We start from the raw sequence: 22,729 nt of genomic DNA, 5'->3' as shown, positions 1-22,729 counted from the left end.
ACTCCTGACTTGGTCTTGGCCGTCCCCTTCTAACTTTTCTTCCTTTGACGTAAGCGTGTTCTTGACTTACAGTAAGCGTGTTCTTCTTCTTCTATAAACCAAAATATTTTGCATCTCCAACCCAATTGAGAAGCCATGGCTAACTATGGAGCCACACAAAGACCACACTTGAATTCCACACCACCGTCCGATCATGATTTCGATGACTCAACAGGAAAACAGAGGAAGGAGTTCAGGTTTGTTTGCCCCTTCAACATCCCTTCAACCCCAGAAGCTGCAGCAATCAGGATCATCAAGAACTTGCATCATTTCGGATTATACTATTCACTATTTGTATGGATTGTGCTCTTCATAACCCTGATTCCAAAGCGTAAGGTGTCTTTGATTTACTTGGTCATCATGACATATGTGACCACTGTGTATGTGCTACTGATAAGGGCACTTCCTTCGGCAAGTTTCTTACATAAGATCATTGGAAGAGGAGTTGTGTTGCCTTTGATTGGTCTTGGGACCATGGTTGAGCTCATTTTGACCGAGGCTGGCTTGCATCTTTTGATTTGTCTTGCTGCCACCATGCCTATTGTTTTGGTTCATGCAGTTTTGTGGGTTCGAGATGATGTGGTGGTGGGGGTGGAGGTGGAGGTGGAGGTGGACGGTGGTGGTGGTGGTGGTGGTGGTGGTGAAGAATTGGTGGCTTTTGTGCAGAAGAGTGACACTCCTGGTGTTGCTGGTGGATCTGAGTCCATGGTTTAACTCTTTGTTTGACTTTTCTTTTTCTTTTTTTGTCTTCTGGTGTTGGAAAAAAAAATGCAACTAGACCCCTTAAGTTTGATCTACTTGCAGAGACGCCCTTTAAGAAAGGTAAATTCTTTAGATGAGGACTATTTGCACCCCTTACTTGACTAAGCACACCCTATTCTAAATAAACCCTAGACTAAAACATAACATTTCTGAGTATACCTCAATTTCAGTTTTTTTCAAAATTTTCAATCTACACCTTATAATCTCAGCCGTTGGATCTCACCAACGGCTGAGATTAAAGGGAAAAAAAAGACAAATCATCTTCTTCATAACCCTAAATTCATTTCTTCATCTTCTTCAACCGTTGTGGGTATTTCTTTGGCTGGGTATACGTTTTGCCTCGAAATATAAGGAAAACAAATAAATTATGGGTTGTCTAGGTGTTTGATGTTTTGCATCTGTAAAGTTTCCAGGAAACAAAGTACATACCTTCTTGATGTTGTAGGTCATGTGTTTGAAGCTGAACTTCTCTAAGCTATCAAATGTTCTCTTGGGCCCTGGCACAATGAAAGGCGTGCACCTGCATGAACCCGGGCATGTCTGTCACCAACACCTTCACTTGAAGAAATGCAGCCACCGATCCCATATTTGTCTCCACGTGAGACATTGATTTTCTTGCCTCCACCATCTCCTCTGCTCCTCTCCGTCGTTGGCTGTCACCATTGTCAGTTTCTATGTGCAAGGTCTGGCTTCGTAAGGGAAACTGCAGAGATGGAGAGTAAAGGGAAGAAGGAGAAACAAAGGAAGGAGGGAACTGATATGTGGTAGGGACAGTTGGAGTATTATTAGATAAAGGTTTTTTTGTGATTTTGGGGTGCCTTTAGTCAACTTTGGGGTGCAAATAGTCCTCATCATTCTTTAACTTCATGGGAATTGTTTGAACATTCAACAATTTATGGTGATTATTGAGGTTTGATTGTAATTGATGGAAGTGTAATTTGTAAGGTTTAGATATCAATAAATAATAAAAAAAAAATCTTGTTTTTAATAGGTTAACTACAATCATCAATCAATCATCAATTTATATATATAAAGCTAAGGATTCACAGGGCTTCTCCTCAATTCATGGTGCCACGTGGACGCCTTTACAAAAAAGCCTATATAGACAAAATAAAATTTAAAAATATATTAGAAAACTTTTAGACCCACAACCACACACATAAATGTATTGCAAAACTTTAATACCCACAACCACACTCATACACTTTAAACCCACAACCACACTCATACAATTAATAGTATTCAAATAATTTAAAAATCATATTGAATTGTATGAGAATTAATGTTTCATAGGAGTGGTTTGATGTTGTTTTGGTTTCTCAAAGGCCATGTATTGCTAATTATGAGAGTCTTTTGATGTGACTCAATGAAATTCATTTGTAGTATTTAGTTTGAAAACATTTTGTGTATTTTTAGCATTAATTACCATCATTTTGTGGGGATTTTTGTGTGTTTTTATTATTTTGTGTGTTTTTGATGTATTTTGTGTGTTTCTATAATATTTAGTTGATGTATTGTGCATGTTTAGAGTTTCGCTAGGTTTAGTAGTCTGTTTGGATTGCAGCATACACAACATGAGAGGCTTTTCTCATGCTATATTGTTCTAATGTGTAAGTAAATTCAACCCATTTGGTATTGGAACATGTAAGTGGTGACAAGAAAGCATGGTAGAATTCAATGAGTTGTTGAAGGTCAAAGTGATTATAGGCATAAATCTATCAGTCATACATAACATTTCAAAAATATAAATTCAAAAATTTTATTCTAAAAATATTAAGAATTTTATTCCAAAAATATAATTTTAAAAATACTACTTATGCTACATTGTATTTCTCGATATTAAATGTCACTTTGTAAAGATTGTTGTACTAACCATACAATATTGTCTCATAAACATGTATTTGGTGACCTATAACACTTTGTAGATACTAGCGACGCAAATAAAAATTGATAAACTCTTAGCATACTTATTCCTTATGCATCAAATTTCTTACACCTTATTAGAAAAATTTTTTCTTAACAAATTAAAAAACAGGTATTGTACATATTTTATCTCCATCTCATAATCATCTTTATTTTCTACCATTAAAGCTCTATTGCTCTTCATGTTAATAAAGTATCGAAAAAATTTCACACGTATTTATTTTCCAATCAAAATATGTGCCGCGCGAAGCGCGGGCATGCAACTAGTTTTCTTCTAAAATCGAGAAAGACACTATTTGGTATGAGTTTATACGAACACATAATTTTTCACCTGATGACATGATGTAAATTGGGTTAAAACTTAATGCGTGATCATAGTTTATATTTAAATTATAAAAAAATATCAAAGATTTAACAACATATACTAAAAAAAAAATGAAAAATTGAGATCTAGAGAACACTAATTGTTATTCTATGCAATAATATATTCAAAAGAATGGGTAATTTTTATAAAATTGTGGGCAGTATTCTATGAAGTATAAACAGTAACATTAGCTTCCATTTATCAAATAAAAAATGGATATATAAATTCATAGAGGGATGTTTAAAGAACAAATCCAAACTCTAGGGGTGTTTATACGTATTTTCATAAAATTACGGACAATCTTGAACACAAAACTTACAAAATTTTAGCAACCCCCGACCTTATGGTAATTTCACGTACTTTATCCCAAAACACTGGCGAACTATTACTTGCTTCACTGAGGGCGCTCTCTGCAAAACCCTAGCAAGAATGCTTCTCCAACCTTCTCTTCACCACCACACCAAGGTGTCTCTCTCATCAACCCAAGCATACTCTATAATTCCCCGTTTTAATCGTCCCAAAACACTGAGTTTCCGTAAATCCCAGGTCACAGTGACATGCTCAATTTCACAAATCCATAGCTATGGCACTATGGACTATGAGAGGAGACCCGCGATCAAATGGAACGCTGTGTACAAAAGAATCTCTCTCATGGAGAAACCTGAACTGGGTGCTGCTAGTGTGTTGAACCAGTGGGAGAAAGAAGGCCAGATGCTCTCCAAATGGGAGCTTTGCAGGGTGGTCAAGGAGTTGAGGAAGTACAAACGCCACGAACATGCTCTTGAGGTCAACGAAACGCTCATCTTTTCACTTGTGGGCCTTTTGTTTTATATGCTATTGGCTGTTAACTACGTTGATGAGGGGTCTTTGGTGCTTTGTTATATGGGTCTGTTTTTTTTTATTGATGTTTGATATTTTTCTCAGGAATCAATGAAATGCTACTCTTGCTTGTTGTTCGACATTTTAGCATGTTGTCTAAGTCTAATGAGCATTTGTTAGTGTTTTTTGAAGCCATTAAATTTGTAGCTTGTTCTTTCAAGCAGTTGAACTTTGGGTTTTAGGTGCAGATAAAACTTGCTTTATTGGATATCTAGTAACAACCCTTTCTCTTATTGGGTTATGTACTGGAGCTCACCTTGTTTGATAATTGAATCCGTGCCAATGTCGCGAGAGAGCTGTTTTATTTTCAGGAGAGTATTTTTCAGTTAAGGATTGGATAATCATTTATGTTCAAACCCGATGTTGTCAAGTGATGAGGACCAAGATCACATCAGTGGAGTAGAAAAAGAGGATAAACTTCAAGCTCGAGCCCCTACCTATGCAATTGACATAGAAATGCCTAAATGAGGGAATATGATGCTTTTTAACCTTTGGAAATTGTTATGGACATTTTTTGAGGTCAAAATTGACAGCAAAATAGTTTAGTCCAAAGCCATATTTCCGTAGGTATTAGTCTTTCGTTATATAATTAGTGCATAAATGCATGATATTGTTTATTTAATAGGTTGCATGTTTTGTTTCTTTTATGTTGAAGCAGGTGATATATTTTAAGTTTTTAACATATGGTTAGTCCTTTTGAAGTTGTGTTGACTCTTTCCTGACTTATTATCAGTTCTGAAAGATCATTTGATTCCGCAGGTGTACGAGTGGATGAACAACAGAGGTGAGAGATTTAGATTCTCTAGCAGTGATGCCGCAATTCAGTTAGACCTGATTGCCAAAGTGCATGGAGTTTCTAGTGCAGAAGATTTTTTCACTAGGCTTCATGATTCTTTGAAGGATAAGAGGATATATGGGGCTCTTCTGAATGCATACGTACGGGCTACTATCCGAGAGAAGGCAGAATCTTTATTTGATGACATGAGAAGTAAAGGTTATGCCACCCACCATCTTCCATTCAATGTGATGATGACTCTGTATATGAACCTGAAGGAGCATGATAAAGTTGAATCCATAGTTTCAGAGATGATGCAGAAAAACATACAATTGGACACATATTCTTATAATATCTGGTTATCATCTTGTGGATCACAAGGATCTGCGGAAAGAATGGAACATGTATTTGAGCAGATGAAACAGGACAGGACCATTAATCCCAACTGGACAACATTCAGCACAATGGCTACCGTGTATATTAAGCTGGGACAGCTTGACAAAGCTCTGGATTGCTTAAAGAAGGTTGAAAGTAGAATCACAGGTCGAGATAGGATACCTTATCACTACCTCTTAAGTTTATATGGTAGTGTTGGCAACAAAGATGAGATTTATCGGGTGTGGAATATTTATAAAACAATTTTTCTTAGTGTTCCAAATATGGGATATCATGGAATGATTTCTTCTCTCATCAGGGTTGGGGATGCTGAGGGAGCAGAAAAGATTTATGAGGAGTGGCTGGCCGTGAAGTCAGCTTTCGACCCTAGAATCGCAAATCTACTAATGAGTTGGCACGTGAAAGATGGAAATCTGGATAGAGCTGAGAGTATTTTCAATGAAATGCTTGAAATGGGAGGAAAGCCAAACTCCATTACATGGGAAATACTTGCTGAAGGTCATACTGGAGAGAGAAGAATTTCTGAGGCTTTGTCTTGCTGGAAGGAAGCCTATGCAGCTGTAGGATCAAACAAATGGAAGGCAAAGCCTGCCAGCATTGCTGCCTTCTTCAAGCTCTGCGAGGATGAAGCTGACATGGAAAGTAAGGAGGCCTTGGTTGAATTGATGAGGCAATCACATGTTGGTTCGTTTGATGGAGCTCTCATTGGCAATAAAGTATCTATAGTGAACGGCGAAACTGATAATGACAATGATGAAATTGAGAATGAGGAGGTGCTTCTCAATCAGGGGCAGGGTAGTATTTGAAAGCTTGTGGTTCTGTCTTTGCATTGGACAATTTTGTCTGGACCCTAAGTGCAGAAAAACTTTCTGCCAAGTGGCTTTTCCTTAACCTTGAAAGTATTATGAGCTTTTGATAGACCTGTTACTAAAATATCCAAGAAGAGGGACAGTAAGCAAAAAAAGGGACTCGTGGCTGAGATGAAGAGGAACACTTGTTGTGTTACTATTATTGGTGCAAGCTATTATTCTAGTATTTTCTGTAGCTTAGGGGTGGTAGCCAGAGTAGGGGAATTAGGTTTTGAGAGTTTGGTGAAATTGGGAGGTCCTATGCTCCTTGAAAGCTAGGGTTGCACATTTTCCTTTAATTGTCTCTGTAATTCTAGTTTCATTTAGTAATATCAGTTTGATTTTCTCATTATCGTCTGTGGGTTCCTATCAGCTTTTAATCACTGTTGTCTGCTAATTGTTACGCAGAAAATGGAGGTTCTCTGTGGTTGCTATGCATCACATGCTTGCTAATATAAAAGGCATTGCCTTGCAGGAGAATACCCTTGGAACTGATGCAACTGCTAGCTTTCTTATTTTCTCCTGTATGGGCTTGGTATAAGTTTTCATAAACTTTTGTCTAGTACTTTGAGCCACGAAATTGCAAGCTTCATGCATTGTGAAATGATTCATATCATGTTACATTATTACCAGATCCTGGATTGATTTGTATTCTCCTAGGTTGAAAATTCTCTTTTCAACTCCTCTGTTTCTACCCTTCCATTTTTTGCTTGAGCGTAAAATTTGAGAATTATTTTAAAAGCCGCAGGGGATTGTTTAAATACTAGGGCAAGAATCAGTAATTCTTAATTTATTCTTCTCAATAATTGTCAATATTGATGGCAATCTTTCACTGCTCTAAATAGAGGTATGATGTTGCAGATGCATTGTCGCCTTTCGCTTCGTTTTTCTCTCAAGTCACTTGTTCGTTCAGCTAGCGCCTCCAAAGGATTTGTAGTCATAACTGTCTTTCTTTGGCAGATTTGTATACAGGAGAATCTTCTATGAAGGCATCTACTTACTTTGGTGACATGAATCTCAATGGGTAATAGCCCTTTTTTAAAATTATCTTCAGGACCGATGAAGGCTATGTTGCTGAACTGTTTACAGGTATGTTTACCGTCGCTAGAGTACTTCTATAATCAACCCTATTGAGTTTGGTCTAGACTTTAATGCTTTATTGAATTGATGTAACTAGACTTGAATCTCAATGGGTAATAGCCCCTTTCACTTTAGTTAATGTGCCTACTTTTATGCTATATTAAGGTGCGACCTGAAAACTTGGCTGGTTATGCAGTTGGCAATACGAACACAGAAGTCCATTTCATTTAAAGCAGTCTATAAACAGCCTGATTTGTTGCTTCGAAGTGGACAGAAAACCACTAGTGGTCCTTGAATTCATTACTTCAATATTTTGTCATTGCAAGACTCACTTTCTCATGTGGCTTGAATTTTGGCCCCTTAAATATTAGCCTTTCATGTACAATGACTGATGATAACTTCTTAAAACTGACATCTTGACTACAAGCATTCTTACTAATAAGTTTTTCCTTCTTGATCAGCTACTTGACAGACAAAGCAGTCGGTGACAACATCAGCTTGACAGAAGATCAAGAAAATATCACCAGGTAGCCAAGAACATGTGCTCCACAACCCAACAAATCCAAAAGGCTTTGATGGCCATATCTCTTCTGTCACAGCTTGATTGGTAAAAAAACCCTAGATTCTTGTCCAATTATTGTGTTGTACTATTCATTTTTGTTTATTGCTGAAGAAATTAAGTACTGTACTGTAAAGTGTCAATATTTTGAAGATACAGGAACACCCACTTGCATGCATTGAAGAGAAAAGAACAAGTTTGATGGTCTATACTCACAATTTGCTCTGTATTTTAGATTTTTTTAATTAAATCAATTTTTTTGTGGTTGGCTATTACAGGAGATTGTTCACATGGGACATCACATGGGTTGGAGAAGACACTTGAAACAGACGGGCTTTAGAGTTTGAGAGTTCTTTAAGACACTATTGACCCCTAAGAAATGCATGCTTTGCTCTTCTTTCACTCCAGTGAGTAAACATGCCTCCAGCTTGGCAGATTACTATTTTTCAAAGATTCCCAGCTCGGATTTGAATTTGGATACTACCAAGTCGAGTATATCTAGTTAACCTTGGCTAAGAAACTTGAGGACACCTAAGAAGTATTGCTGTACAAGTAATTCTTCTGTTCCCTACAAATTGGTTATATGAGTGCTTTTTTACTTTGTGTGTAATTTTACTTGCATAACTAGAAATGCTGTTTTTCTGGTTTGAACTTGTAAAACTCAAATCTTAGACACAATAAGTGCATTGCTTAAACTAGCCAAATGTTTGGATAGATCATGGTCCTCTAATGGGATCTTATTGTGCTTTTGAATTTGGGGACCAAAAGTATGCAGAATCCTCATATACTTCCATCTTAGTGATTGCTAAAGCATACCTTTTGTTTGTGTCATGTTCAAATGACCAAAAAAACCCCCAAGGACTTGAAGCCTAACTCCTCATGATTCTGTCCATGCTTGGACACAACACAACAAATCTGGCTAATGTCAACCAACTATCTATGGGAATCAAAACACATGCAAGATCTCAAAAAGACAAAGAAGTAAAAAAAGGAAGTGGGTACCTTCTAAAGTTAAAATGAGAGGTTCTTCTCACATGTAATCACATGATGGGTATGGCAATGCCCATGATCACCCAATGCCGAAAAATTAAAAACATCCACAAAGAAAAAAAAAGAGAGAGAGAATTCAATCCCCACTGAAACCCATTTTTGTGGAGAGATTTTTCAAATGATTCTGGCATGTCATGTCATATGATGATGTGGTGTATCATAATCAATGGAATGATGTCAATTCATAGGTGGTTGGTGACAATACATGAGTAGTTGAGAATTGAGATGGATAGTTTGCAATTTAAATTTAAAAAATGCATCAATCGCCTGTGAATTAACACTTTGTCATTAGTTTTGGTGCATGCACCACATCATGGTGTATTTGGACCATTAAATACTTTCCCTCTAAACGCAAATTAAGTTTTGAATAGCAAAATTAATAATCATTAGCACAAAACTCAAAAAGGGACATGAAGGTCATAATTCAAATTCTTGAGGGTGTTCTGAGTTTCTTACCTATAAAAATACCTGTCTACTAGTATTACTACCACCTTCACCTGTTCTTTCTTTCAAAGCACAAAACTTTGGTCATCAATGGCAGAGCTAGAGAGCCCAAATGCGATGTCCAAATTGATTACATTCCTCTCTTCTCAGCTCCAAAGACTAGCGGAATCGAACGATCTCAACCGTAAATTCCAGCCCCAGAAAATCTCAGTCTTCCATGGCCTAACTAGGCCATCCATATCAATCCAGACCTACCTTGACAGAATCTTAAAGTACGCAAATTGCAGTCCTTCTTGCTTCATTGTTGCCTATGTTTACCTTGATCGGTTCGCTCAGAGTCAACCCTATCTGCCCATCAACTCTTTCAATGTTCATCGATTGCTCATCACAAGTGTCATGGTTGCTGCCAAATTCATGGATGATATGTAAGTAGGATTCAAAGTTTTCTTGAAATTGATTTTCCTAGATGGGTCTTCATTTTTCTTGAAGTTTGCTTTAATGGGTTCTCAATTATTTTTCTTGGATTGGAACTTTTCCAAGTTTTCTCATTTAAAATAAGCCTGTAAATGTCAAAGAAACAATGATTGTCAGCACTGTTTAATTAACAACAAATAGTTAGAAACACCTATTTTATGGTAAATATTATAATAGAAAGATCATTTTTACCTTGTTTTTCTTTTTGAAAATTACCTTATTAATATTCCTTGTTTGATGAACTATTTTTTTTCAGGTATTATAATAATGCCTACTATGCAAAAGTTGGAGGAATCAGCACAACAGAGATGAACTATCTTGAACTAGATTTCTTGTTTGGGCTAGGCTTCAACTTAAATATTACTCCAAACACATTCTACATCTACTGTTCCTACCTCCAAAAAGAGATGGTGATGATGCAACCTCCTGTCACTTCAGCTGGAGACTCTTCTCTAATGAGATCACCAAAACTACACTTGTGTTTCAATGAAGAAGAATCCTCCCATCAAAAGCAGCAACAACAAGAAGTAACAGTTTAATTTAGCAAAACTGCTAAAGATCTCAATGTTTTCTTTTATTTTAAATTATCTCAAATGTTGAGATAAACGCACATCATTCATGTAAAATCATGGTCTCCACATGCCTCATATGATTTATATGAACTTGTGTACATCTATCTCAGCATTCGGGAGAGGTTGGGACAAAAAACAAACACTAGGTCCGTAAAACTGCTGTTAATTTAGTTGGGTAGTGAAAAAAATTCATTTTGATTTCTGGGTCCAATTTATTTTTTTTGGTTGACCCCTTTTGGGCTTTGTGGTATGTACAGATGGGTGTATGTTCTTTACAGTCTGGCTAATGTGGAAATCTTTTCTTTGTATGGATTGGCCAATGTGAAGTCTAGATCATTAAAATTGTGTGGAACTTCTTTTGGTTCATTTTTGTGCTTATCCCCATTAGGGAATCCACTACATGTAGAGGAATATATGAGTGGTGGGTAAGAGATGAATGGGAGGTACCAAAAAAGTGGTACTATCTTGTTGTCGGTGTGTAATTATTGTTGATTTCTCCATGTAAAGACAATGAAAGAAGACAGACAGGGAGTTGTGAATTATAAACTGAAAACACAATCACAATGGTTTTGATATTGCCAAACCAGAATTTAAGGTCTTGATTAAGGAAAGACATTGAGACAAGATAGACCAACAATCATCCTTCAATGTTTTATTTATTTTTATCTACTATAATATGCTTCAAAAGTTTGATTACACTCATGAATGGTCTCAACTGGTCCATGAGATTACGGGGTATTTCATGTGGCTCGGGGTTAACTAGTTAGTTGTCCGGTAGACAGCTGGGTAGGTTCACCCTACAAAAAAAAAAAAAAAAATTTCATGTGCTGAGTCCTGACTGGCAATTCAATTATGAACACACAGTACTTCTTGCTTGCTGGATTCCTGCCAAGTTAAGCTTACAACTTGCCTTTACAGCTCCTTTTCTTGTAAGGATTTCCTGAAATCCTCTTTTGCATGCTTTGGTTTTGGCAAAGTTGCAGAAAGTCAAGAGCTTCCAAGCCTTTGTATTCATTTCTAGCACTCTCTTGCTTGTGAAATCTCCATTGAACAAGTCGTAAACCTGTAATCGTGGTCTCTAGCTGCACTAAAAAATAAAGGAGGATCTGAAAACAATAATTGTAAGAAAGATGCAGAACAAATACCTTCATATTTACATTGAGAGCAATACACTTTTGAGCACGCGTTGGGTTTTGATCCAACTTACTCTGTCGTTAGGTGAGAAATTACTGTGCACATGGGCTTAACGGCCCAAGTTTAAGCCCATATTGAATGTCCAAATGACAAATTTGTATGACGCCATTTTCTGTTTTAAAAAAAAAAAGAGTACCTTCGGCCAATGAAATCTGTACTGTGCAGGATGGCGTTGCCATAGTGATCTGCTTCTGTAAGAAGACATCCAACTTGTTGAACTGCTGGAGATGCTTTGGCAAGATGATAAAGGCTTCCTACTGGTTGTTCTTCACAGCAATATCAAGTCTCTTACTGAGGTGTTACCTCATCGACTGAATCAGCACAAGCGGATAGTTAATTCTTTATGACAAATAGCACTTGATCTCTTTTTCTTTTTACCAAAATAGCACTGGACGCAGTTGCAAACAGCGTCACTTACGATTTGTTTTCTTTCACAATTATGTTGTTTCGAACAACTTCATCGCTTTGGAAATAAAAATAGGCTAATGATGTTGTTGCGAACAACGTCTTCAATCTCTAGAGGGTCTGCGTCTTCAACTCCATTAGAATTGGTTTTCGATGCCTCCGTGAGACAAAGTGTCTGATTGAAACTCGGATAGTGTCTTTTCAACTATCAGAACATAGGAAATGTCGGTGTTTTCAATGCCTGATTGGATGACAAGAAATTGACAGTACCACATTTCCATTACACACAGGTAATAAGTATATGCATGCATAATAAAAATCTTCCAACTCCTAATAAATGGCATCAATGCCTAAAGAACTAGTTTCTGGATATGATTCTGTACTTGAACAAAGAAACTCCTCCCATGTCCTTGTTGTTTGATCAGTTCCTATGTCCTAAAGCTGCTCTTCATTATCTTGTAGAATGATTGAACCCGTTTGTGACATTCTGAAACTTTCCAAATGTTGCACGACCTCTTTCATTGCTGGTCTGTTCTTCCCATTTAGGTTCAAGCATCTTTTTGCAAGGTTAGCAACTGCCATAACTTGTTCCTTGCTAGAATGCCCCAAAACTTGAGTATCCAGAATATCGAAGACATTATTGTCTTCCATTGATATCACAAATAACGAAGCTAAACCTTGTGTTTCTTCCAATGTTGAGGTGATTGGTTTCTTTCCTGTTAGGAGTTCAACAAGAACTACCCCAAAACTATAAACATCGCTCTTCTCAGTGAAATGGCTTGATTGAAAAAACTCAGGATCCAAGTAACCAAAAGTACCTTGTACTCGAGTAGTGAGATGAGTTTGGTCAATGTCAATTGATCTTGAAGCACCAAAATCCGCGATCTTGGCTTTATACCTCTCATCCAAGAGAATATTTGAAGACTTGATATCTCTGTGGTAAATGGGTAAAGATGCAGATGAGTGAAGGTAAGAAAGAGCTCCTGCAACATCTGTGGCAATCTGTAAGCGCATTTCCCAAGTGAGCGGAAATTCCTCGTTCTGTTCGGAATGCAAGTACTGATAAAGTGTCCCATTTGGGATGAACTCATAAACCAGTAAAGGAACTTCTGTTTCCAGGCAACACCCCAATAGCTTAACCACATTCCTATGACGGATTTGTGAAAGTATGACAACCTCGTTAATGAACTGTTTCACCTTTCTTTCATCAATTAATTTCGACTTCTTCACCGCCACTATTTTTCCATCAGCCAGCATTCCCTTGTAAACAAACCCTTGCCCTCCCGAACCGAGTATTCTGAAGTTGTCAGTAGCCTTCTCTAACTCTCTCGAATTGAATATTCTGATCTTATCAACATTGACTTCATTAGACGATAGTTGTTGCTGTAAAAGTAAACCTCCATTTCGCTTGAAGTTCTTCTCTTTAAGCTTCTTAATCTTTCGTTTTGTAAGTAATCTATGTAGCCACCACAGCAGAGAGAGGGTAAATATTGCTAACCCAAGTCCCCCTACAATAGCTGATAAAATCAAGTGTTTTCTGCGCTCGGAGAGGTAACAAATGTAAGTTCCTGGACGGTTTTCGCAAATCATTGGCGACGGACAGACACCATGTTGTGGGGATTGACATTCATCTACATCTGAAAGATTTAACAGAACATATTTTGTAAACGAAGAATTCACGATCCTCTTATCAGCTTGAGCAAGAGAGAACTAGTGTACCTTGACATCCTTCATGAAGATAGGGATTTCCCTGGTAGCCGTGATTGCAGCGACATTGAAAGAGCATTAAAGAAGGAATTTGTCTGCTGAGAGTGGAGTTGCATTGGGTGGTTGAATTATTATAACTTGGAATCGTTTCGTTTATTGGCAGAAAATAGAAATTCATCCCCCAATCAAGAAGCACCGGAACGTGTGTCATGTTATGAACTATTTCCCAAATATTAGATTTGGAAGAGTCAATCCATTGCTGGTCTACCAGAAAACCATATCTGCAACCAGCTCCCATGGAGTCGTTTCTCATTGTAGACAAACTAACATTAAACGCCTTGAGTAATGAAGGGATTCCGGTCTGGCAGCAGTTGATGCCTAAACAACTAGAAGTAGTACTCAGAGGATATTCATAATTTTCGCACATTGACACGCAACCTGCAACAATAGATTCAACCCAGTACGACGACATGGAAATTAAGTTGTTGCAACCCACTCCGGTGAATCTATTAACAGTGCCGTTGTACTCAAAAGGGGATTCTCCCAAGTCTACACTTGCGAAAGTAGTTCTGGTATTAACTTGGCAATCGGAAAATATTGGATGATTTACGCGAATGTTGCTTTCTTCCGCTGAAATACTGAGAACCTCCAGGCCAGTGCTTTTTAAGAAAGGCTGGTGGTCTTCTTTGCAATCGATGTCGAACCAGTTGTTGAATGAACAACCTGCTCCAATGCCAAAAGGAAATGGTATGGTGATGTTTCCGCATTTCGACGGACAACCAGGCGTTGCCATAGAACGAGGTTGTGATGCTTGTGCCGATACACCAACAAGCCACATTAACAAAACACATACCAGAGAAACCAATTGTGTAGCCATGGTGCTTTTCTTGTTTATCGGTCGGAAAATATTGGAACTTGAGATTCATTTCAATTATCAAACAAATCTATATAGGTGTTTTCGATGCATGTCATGACAAGTTTGCTAGTTGTTTTTACTATTGGCATGTCTTTATGCATGGCCGACTGCATAATAAGCTATTCCATTACAGGTGTGTAATAAAACAATTCCAACTTTTTTTTTTTTTTTCCTTCCTTCCTGGATCAAGGAGTTGTTTTAGAGATGAGATCGAGGAGTAATAGAGTTTGTCTCCACATTTGTTTTGGTTATACATGATAAATCTGGGACACTACTTGAATCCCTCCGTCCAACATGCACTTGGTAATTACGAGTCTTAGAAAACTATTTTCATATTTTTATACAAAACATTGGTAACAACAATTACAAGGCATCAAATATTACTTAAAATATATATTTACAATAAATGGTGACTTAGTATTTTTTTTTTGTAAGATACCAAGTGTTAATAATATTCTTCTTCTCATTTGAATGAAAAGAAAATTTAAACAGAAATTACAGTTAAGACTATCCTATTTGTGCATTTGCAAAAGTTCTAAGTCAAAAGGTATCCATGGTGACTTCTGTAGGCTTCTTATGGACCTCCTGAGTCCTAACATAGATAGAACAACAAAAGATCAAACCAATGTTTTAAAGGATGAAGATGAAATAATTTTCATTGAATTATAAATTGAGTTACAACCTATATATATTGTATACAAGCTTAACGGCTATAAACATACAGTACAAGAGCAATCTGTCACGTACAGATATTGTGACAGTAGCCGTTTGAGAGAATTCAAATCACAAATTATAAACATGGTGGGCTTTACTTGATGGGCTTGGGCTTGAACTATGATATCTCTGATACGCTCCCTCAAGATGGAGGGTCTTGTTGAGACACACCAATCTTGTCACGCAGAGTAACAAAACGAGTACGAGCGAGAGATTTGGTAAGGAGATCAGCCAACTGATCCATAGTTGAAATTTTATGGACCAAAAGTATACCATCATTGACAAGAGCACGCACAAAATGAATATCAACAGCAATGTGCTTCATACGAGTGTGATGCACAGGATTGAAGCTCAAGGCCACAGCACCTTGGTTATCACAGTAGATGGTAGGTTTACGAGAAATAGGTTGTTTGAGATCACGTAGCAAATGTTTGATCCAAACCAATTCAGAAGCAGTAGAGGCCAAGGCACGATATTCAGCTTCAGTTGAAGATCGGGCAATGGCACGTTGCTTTTGAGATCGCCAGGAAATTGGAGTGGAACCAAGAAAGATAATGTATGCAGAAGTAGAAGAACGATCATCAGGATGTCCGGCCCAGTCAGAGTCAGAGTATGCTTGTAAGTCACGGTTGACAATTTTGGAGATAGCGATGCCAAAATTGTAAGTGCCTTTGATATAACGAAGAAGACGTTTTAACAAGGACCAATGTTTATCTGTTGGAGTACTCATGAACTGAGCAAGTCTATTAACAGCAAAGGAGATATCTGGGCGAGTAAGACTCAAATATTGGAGACTTCCAATCACTTGACGATAGAGAGTAGGATCAGGCATGGGAATTCCATCAGTAAGCGCAATAGTCAGAGGAGAAGGCAACGGGGTGCAGACTGACTTGGCACCAGCCATGTCCACCTTATCCAAGAGATCCCGAATATACTTTTGCTGGGAGAGGAATAGGCCAGTGGAGGTGGGAAGAACCTGAACACCCAAAAAATAAGATAAGTCACCAAGATCTTTTAAGGAAAACTGAGTAGCCAGAGCTGTGGTAATCCTGTGAAGCAAGTTAGAATTAGAACTGGTTAAGATTAAATCATCCACATAAACCAAGATATACATAACATTAGTTCCTTCATGGAGCATAAATAAAGAGGGATCAGCAAGAGAATTTACGAAGCCTAGACGAAGTAAGCTGTCCTTGAGAGCCAAATACCAAGCCCGCGGAGCTTGTTTGAGTCCATAGATGGACTTTTTGAGTTTGCACAAGTGATGAGGATTTGTGGAATCTTCAAAACCCCTAGGTTGCTTCATATAAACAGTTTCATGAAGTTGACCATTTAAGAAAGCATTATTGATATCAAGATGCTTTAAAGGCCAGGCTGAAGAAACAGCAAGATGAAGTACAATACGAATAGTAGTAGGACGAATAACAGGACTGAAGGTATGATTGTAATCTAAGCCAGGACGTTGTGCAAAGCCTTGCGCAACTAAACGAGCCTTATACCGATCGACAGTACCATCAGGTTTGTATTTAACACGGAAGACCCATTTGGAACCTATAGGGCGACAGCCAGGTTCAGGAGGAACAAGATCCCATGTTTGATGGTGAAGAAGTGCTTGATATTCCTTAAGCATGGCTTGATACCACAAGGGATTGGCTAAAGCAATAGACACAGAACTGGGTTCAGCAGAATCAGGAAGAGGGTGCAAGGTGGTATGATGTAGGGTCTTAGGCTTGAAGACATTATTCATAGAGCGGGTAGTCATGGAGTGTTGTCTAGGCTGTGAGGGGGGAAGAGTATCGAGATTGGAAATAGGTGTTGTTGGTTCAACAGTCAAACTAGGTGGTGGTGCAACAGGCAAAGTAGGTGGTGGTTCAACAGTCAAAGTAGATGGAGAGACAACTGATGGAGAAGTTTCAAGATTAGAGAGAGTAGTAAAATCAGGAGGTAAAGATGGAGCAGGGGTTGTTGAGAGAACAACTGTAGAGGCAGGTGGACAGGTGGAAAAAATAGGAGAAGGGATAGAGACGGAAGATGATGGGGTTAGGTGAGAGGGAGGATAGGAAGGAAACACTTTTTCATTAAAGTCAACATGACGAGATAAAAAGATACGGTTGGTAGTGGGATCCAAACACTTATAAGAGCTCTGAGAAGTTGAATATCCAACAAATAGACATGCCTTGGATCGAGGTTCAAGTTTATTGTGAGTATAAGGACGAAGCCAAGGAAAACATTGACAACCAAAAACACACAATTTTAAGTAGTTAACAGGTTGATTAAACAGAAGCTGATAGGGAGTGGTAGAGGTTAGAGGTTTAATAGGTAGCCTGTTAATAAGGTAGGTTGCCGTTTGAAAAGCAAAACTCCAAAAACTAGATGGCAGATGGGCTGTGTGAAGAAGAGTACGGGCAGTTTCTGTAAGGTGACGATGTTTGCGCTCCGCTAGAGCAACATGTTGAGGTGTATGAGGAGGGGACTGCATCCAGCTAATACCCGCATGGAGAAGATATGATTTAAGACCTTGATATTCTCCACCATTATCCTTATAGAGTGTGCGAATGGAGGAACAAAATTGTTTTTCGACAAGTCGTTTAAACTGTTGAAAAATGGATAGAACATCAGATTTGTGATGGATGGGAAATAACCATGTGTAATGTGTGAAATGATCAACAAAAATGACATAGTATCGAAAACCATCAATGGAAATTTCAGGTGCAGGACCCCAGACGTCACTATAAACAACGTGTAGAGGAGAATCACTATGAACAGTAGAAATGCCAAAAGGTAATTTGTGAGATTTATTCAACTTGTAAGAGGTACACGGTATTGATGTAGTAGATAGAGATTGTGTACAGGGCAATTGAGCACTTTTCAAAACTTGAGTAAATAAACGAGCAGAGGGATGTCCTAAACGACAATGCCAGCCATCTAGAGTGGTGCGAAGTCCTGGAGTAGTGGTAGTAGTAGCAAAACAAGAGATGTGGCTAGGCTCAAAAATGTAGACTCCATCACTGCATTTGCCTTGAGCCATGATCTGTCCAGAGGGTTGATCCTTGATAATGCAAGAAAAAGCAAAAAATTCAACAGAAACATTGTTATTTTTAGTTAATTCATGAACAGAAAGTAAATTCTTTTGAAGAGAAGGAACACACAAGATATTGTTAACTGCAATAGGACGAGTGTTTGTGTGTAAATTCGTGTGACCAATATGAGTTATAGCCAAACCTGTACCATCACCTAGTTTGACCTCATCGGTGCCGTCATAATCAGTATGAGATTGAAGATTGTTATAGTCGTGAGCCATGTTATGGCTTGCACCAGAGTCAAGTAACCATGGTTGTTGAGATGAGAAATGTGGTACAGCAGAGGCATAGTTTGCAGAGGCAGAAACATGATTGACAGGGCTGTGAGAGTATACTTTGAATTTTCTACAAGTATTGGCAGCATGCCCTGGTTTGTCACAAAGTTGACAGACAAGTCTTGAGGGACCACGGCCACGACCCCTGCCTCTACCTCCATGATGAGGTGGACATGAATCAGACCAATTATGTTTGGAATGGTTCCATGATTGTGAGGATCCCTTAGTGTGAGAGGACTGATTATTAGATCCAGGTTGATGTTGATGAAAATTGGCAGAGGCCATAGCAAGATCTTGAGTTGCATGGATACGACTGAGAAAACTTTCTTGAGCAATGAGCACGTCCTTAAGTTCCTCAAAAGTAAAACATGTTTCTCGGGTACGAATTGACCCAACAATACCAGTATACTCCTGCCCCAGGCCATCTAGAATATAGAGGGTGAGATCGTCCGATGAAACTGGGTGATCAATCAAAGTGAGCTCATCAGCAAGACCTCTGACTTCATGTAGATAGTCTGTCATACTCTTGCCTCCTTTTTGACATCGAGAAAGCTGGGACTTCAGCTGAAGCACATGTGAGCGAGAACTATTGGCGTATAATGTGTGAACTTTACTCCACGCAGCTGCACTGGTTTTTACATCACCGAGCAAAGGAAGAACTGCTGGATCTATGGAGGCTACTATGGCATGAAGGATAAAATCATCTTGGCTCTGCCAAGTGTGAAACAGAGTATCTGAGGCAGTGCTGGACGAAGTTTCAGTGAGCACAGGAGAAGGGGGACATGGATAAGTATCGTCTACATATCCCATTAATTTGTAGGCTCGCAATAAGGAGTACATTTGTAGTCTCCATGAAGTAAAATTAGATGAAGTAAGTTTGCAGGGAATGGCTGAAATGGCATGAACAGTTACAGTAGAGGAGGATTGGGGAACTGCAATGGTGGTTGTAAGAGACTGAGAGTTAGCAGGCAGCGTAGCCATGGTAGAACTAAGGTTAAACTCGTTGGAGTCTTCCCGAAGCTTCGATACCATAAAGGATGAAGATGAAATAATTTTCATTGAATTATAAATTGAGTTACAACCTATATATATTGTATACAAGCTTAATGGCTATAAACATACAGTACAAGAGCAGTCTGTCACGTACAGATATTGTGACAGTAGCCGTTTGAGAGAATTCAAATCACAAATTATAAACATGGTGGGCTTTACTTGATGGGCTTGGGCTTGAACTATGATATCTCTGATATGTTTGATTGAAAATGATAAACATCGGAATCCATTTAAAATTTTGAGAAAAAATTCTTTAGGGTTTTGATTAGTTTGATAAAATGACAGCTAGAACCCGTTATAACATTAATATGAATTAAAAAAAAGTAAAATATAAAATTACAAAATACTCTTAAAAATATAAAATCATCATAATGTCGTTTCGCTTCAATGAATCAAATTTCATCAAAAAAATATGATTATGTGTGAGTTGCTCGATGGTTTTCGCAAACTATTTACATTCATAAAAATATGATTATGTGTAATTCTTGAAACAAAAATTAAATTTAAAAAATAATTGAAAATTAGACCTCATCTTCTCCTCCTGTCCTGTCGTAAGTAAGTAACCAACCAACCAACCACCCCTCACCCAAACACTCTGCATAAAAATGCCAAACCTAACCGCACCCAAAACCTCCCTGTGCGGTGATGATCATGACCATCATAATTATGATCACGGATGGTGGACGGTGGTGATGGTAAGAGTGGTCTTTCATGTGCACCAGATCAATGTATCATAACTCAAGGTGCATGTTAGCCTTGTCCCTTGCACCACCCCCACACCCACCTAACTGGTGGTGGCCTCATCCATCCATCCTTTTGTAGATCTCAAAATCAGCCGCACACCCGCTTTAACCCCACCCAACTCTAGCAATCAATCAATGATGTCACCAAACATCAACAACAACCCCACCACCTTCTCCTCCTCCTCCTCCGCCACTCCCTCTTCCCCTCTTTTTTCTCCTTTGCTATCGTGCGCCGCCTACCTTATATTCCAACCCGGACCAATTCTACCTCCACCGCAATCATCTAGTTCTTTCCTTATCTTTGTCAAGCAGCTCCGTCATCCTCCACCTCTCCTTATCCAACCCAGTTAACGTGCGCTGATTCCCTTATCCTCCGCCGACCACAACCGAGTTATTCCTTTTGTTTATCAAAAAACCTCCTCCGCCGTCCTTATCCTGCACCCGCGGCCGGCATCTACATCGCAAGATTCTTCCTTTTGTCTCTCCAACAATTCCTCCCTGATCCCCCGTTTTACCCTTTTGGGCTTTTTTTTGGTTCTCTTGGAATTAGGCCATGGCTACGACTCCGACGTCATCCTCTCCGCAAGAGACGTCCCCTCTTCCGGTCAACGCTCAACTGCTTCCGGTTCTTCCAGCTCCGCCGCAGCCGTCGTCGGCGACTCCGTCAACGAACCCACGGCGCCTTCCACCGCCTTGCTGGTCCCACGATGAGACCGTGGCACTGATTGATGCCTATCGTGACAAGTGGTACACCCTGCGGCGTGGAAATCTGAAGGCTAACCACTGGCAGGAGGTCGCCGAAGCTGTGGCTCGACGCTGCCCTATTCCTTCGCCTCCCAAGACTGCCGTTCAGTGCCGGCACAAGATGGAGAAGCTGCGTAAGCGGTACCGCACAGAGATCCAGCGTGCGAGATCTATGCCTGTCTCTAGGTTTTCGTCGTCCTGGGTCCACTTCAAGCGTATGGACGCTATGGAGAAGGGTCCATCGGCGAAACCCACTTACAATTCCGGTAGTGATAACGAGAATGAAGACGATGATAGCGATCATGAAGATAATGGCAATCAAGATTACTATGAAGACGGGTTGTTCAATAACAGTGCGAACAGAGTTTCTGATAATATGAGGAGCGTGAACAAGATGTACCGGAATGGTGCTGTCGCCGGCTCTAGCAGTGGAGCTGCTGGAGGTGGGTTTAGGCTCCGAATACCCACTGGTGTGAGTATAGCCCAGCCGGCTCCGTCTAAATTTTATGCAAAAATTGATAACAGCTATAGTTCAATCCCGAACCCTAATTTTAATAGCAACAACAACCCTAATGCTATATCCGGGTTTGGGGCTAGGGTTTTCAGGGAGTTTGATGATAAGGCAAGGAATAGGGAGAGGGAGAGGGAGAGGGAGAGGGGAAAGGAGAAGGAGGAGAAGGATCCAATTGCTGATATGGTGGCAGCCGTAAAAGTGTTGGGGGATGGGTTTGTGAGGATGGAGCAGATGAAGATGGAGATGGCAAGGGAGATTGAGACTATGCGGATGGAGATGGAGATGAAGCGAACAGAGATGATTCTCGAATCCCAGCAACGGCTTGTGGAGGCCTTTGCAAAGGCCATGTCTGATAATAAGAAGAAAAGTAAGAGAATGCCTTTGCCGGAGTCTTAAGGACATAAATGTGCTGGCTTTAGCACTCTCTGGCTTGGTTTTTATCAAGATGGAGTCATGTAAGCTCAAGAGTTTTAATGTTCAGTTCAATTTCATGCGGCATTTCTATTATATCTTGAGCTAATATAGAATGATTTAGAGCTTAGAAAGGTTTAGACTGCTGTTTAGATTCATAGCTCAAGAGTTTTAATGTTATCTTTGTAATTTGATTCAATGTGGAGGAACCAAGTTGTTTCATATTCAGTGATATTTTGCTTATGCATCATGGTAAAGTTGTTTCATAAATGATTCCTTGTTTGCTAGTTGGATTTCGGCATCATGGTAAAGTTTGTTTTATCTTGCAAAGGCGGGACGTTAACGACTTGCTTGCTTTTGATTGCAGAGATTTTCATTATTAGCATATCCTTGTTAAGGTAGTAATTCTTTTGTAGTTTGAAACCTAGTTGTCTCGCCTTTTCGCAATTTCTGCTTCCGCTGGTCTGTAAAATGATTTCTCTACTGCTGTGTTATCAAGTTCCACTTTCTTCATATGATGATGCTTGAATTGGGGATTAGAGGATATTCAATGTTGGTATACCCTTGCATTGGCTTGCAATGGAAGTAAATATACTGTTTCCTTTTGTAATTTGTTGCAATGCAGAGGAACTGAGGAACCAAGTTGGCTCATATTTTTCCAGTTGGTCAGTTGGTGTTTCTGCCTATGCGTAAATTGGTTTCTCATAAGCTATAAAGGTTTTGCCTTTAGCCGTCAAAGGATGCTCGATGTTGGCATAATTTGACATTGCTTGCTTTATCCCTTTTGTTGGTATAATGAAAACTTTTA

The 22,729-nt window shown here is 39.0% G+C and overlaps 5 protein-coding genes across 12 annotated transcripts; 4 read left to right on the top strand and 1 right to left on the bottom strand.

The window, feature by feature from the left end:
• The first annotated feature begins 97 nt into the window (after window positions 1–97).
• Window positions 98–1,786, top strand: LOC119984709 (PRA1 family protein D-like). Its single transcript, XM_038828787.1, has one exon. The coding sequence runs from the start codon at window positions 136–138 to the stop codon at window positions 751–753; it is 618 nt and encodes a 205-aa protein (XP_038684715.1). The 5' UTR covers window positions 98–135; the 3' UTR covers window positions 754–1,786.
• Window positions 1,787–3,459: 1,673 nt separating this feature from the next.
• LOC119984332 (pentatricopeptide repeat-containing protein At1g02150) lies at window positions 3,460–8,285 on the top strand. 8 transcript variants are annotated; one of them, XM_038828223.1, is made up of 5 exons: window positions 3,460–3,874; window positions 4,727–6,510; window positions 6,947–7,075; window positions 7,528–7,829; window positions 7,904–8,285. In XM_038828223.1, exons 1-2 carry the CDS (start codon window positions 3,518–3,520, stop codon window positions 5,942–5,944), a joined length of 1,575 nt encoding a protein of 524 aa, XP_038684151.1. In that variant the 5' UTR covers window positions 3,460–3,517; the 3' UTR covers window positions 5,945–6,510; window positions 6,947–7,075; window positions 7,528–7,829; window positions 7,904–8,285. The 8 variants fall into 8 exon arrangements, with proteins under 8 accessions (XP_038684151.1, XP_038684150.1, XP_038684146.1 ...); XM_038828222.1 differs by having other exon boundaries at window positions 6,848–7,075; XM_038828218.1 differs by having other exon boundaries at window positions 4,727–6,521.
• A 757-nt stretch (window positions 8,286–9,042) lies between these two features.
• Window positions 9,043–10,341, top strand: LOC119983908 (cyclin-U4-1-like). The gene is made up of 2 exons (XM_038827648.1): window positions 9,043–9,544; window positions 9,850–10,341. Exons 1-2 carry the CDS (start codon window positions 9,210–9,212, stop codon window positions 10,130–10,132), a joined length of 618 nt encoding a protein of 205 aa, XP_038683576.1. The 5' UTR covers window positions 9,043–9,209; the 3' UTR covers window positions 10,133–10,341.
• Window positions 10,342–12,015: 1,674 nt separating this feature from the next.
• On the bottom strand, window positions 12,016–14,348 carry LOC119984309 (putative wall-associated receptor kinase-like 11). Its single transcript, XM_038828177.1, has 2 exons — window positions 13,484–14,348; window positions 12,016–13,401 (listed from the first exon to the last, which is right to left on the bottom strand). The coding sequence occupies exons 1-2, from the start codon at window positions 14,346–14,348 to the stop codon at window positions 12,200–12,202; spliced, it is 2,067 nt and encodes a 688-aa protein (XP_038684105.1). The 3' UTR covers window positions 12,016–12,199.
• A 5,735-nt stretch (window positions 14,349–20,083) lies between these two features.
• Window positions 20,084–22,191, top strand: LOC119984555 (trihelix transcription factor ASIL2-like). The gene has a single exon (XM_038828556.1). It carries the CDS (start codon window positions 20,806–20,808, stop codon window positions 21,904–21,906), a length of 1,101 nt encoding a protein of 366 aa, XP_038684484.1. The 5' UTR covers window positions 20,084–20,805; the 3' UTR covers window positions 21,907–22,191.
• The last annotated feature ends 538 nt before the right edge of the window (window positions 22,192–22,729 follow it).

Source organism: Tripterygium wilfordii, chromosome 18 (genome assembly GCF_013401445.1).
Source record: "Tripterygium wilfordii isolate XIE 37 chromosome 18, ASM1340144v1, whole genome shotgun sequence".
Lineage (NCBI taxonomy): Eukaryota > Viridiplantae > Streptophyta > Magnoliopsida > Celastrales > Celastraceae > Tripterygium > Tripterygium wilfordii.
The sequence above is the reverse complement of the archived record's forward strand: the minus strand, read 5'-3'. Positions and strand labels throughout refer to the sequence as shown.

What these genes read in the sequence shown, in the direction of transcription:
- LOC119984709 (XM_038828787.1), top strand. Translation starts at nt 136, where the DNA reads ATGGCTAACTATGGAGCCACACAAAGACCACACTTGAATTCCACACCA.
- LOC119984332 (XM_038828223.1), top strand. Translation starts at nt 3,518, where the DNA reads ATGCTTCTCCAACCTTCTCTTCACCACCACACCAAGGTGTCTCTCTCA. An exon ending in GCCACGAACATGCTCTTGAG is followed by an intron (nt 3,875 to 4,726) that starts GTCAACGAAACG and finishes TTGATTCCGCAG; the next exon opens with GTGTACGAGTGGATGAACAA.
- LOC119983908 (XM_038827648.1), top strand. Translation starts at nt 9,210, where the DNA reads ATGGCAGAGCTAGAGAGCCCAAATGCGATGTCCAAATTGATTACATTC. An exon ending in GCCAAATTCATGGATGATAT is followed by an intron (nt 9,545 to 9,849) that starts GTAAGTAGGATT and finishes ATTTTTTTTCAG; the next exon opens with GTATTATAATAATGCCTACT.
- LOC119984309 (XM_038828177.1), bottom strand. Translation starts at nt 14,348, where the DNA reads ATGGCTACACAATTGGTTTCTCTGGTATGTGTTTTGTTAATGTGGCTT. An exon ending in TCTTCATGAAGGATGTCAAG is followed by an intron (nt 13,402 to 13,483) that starts GTACACTAGTTC and finishes TAAATCTTTCAG; the next exon opens with ATGTAGATGAATGTCAATCC.
- LOC119984555 (XM_038828556.1), top strand. Translation starts at nt 20,806, where the DNA reads ATGGCTACGACTCCGACGTCATCCTCTCCGCAAGAGACGTCCCCTCTT.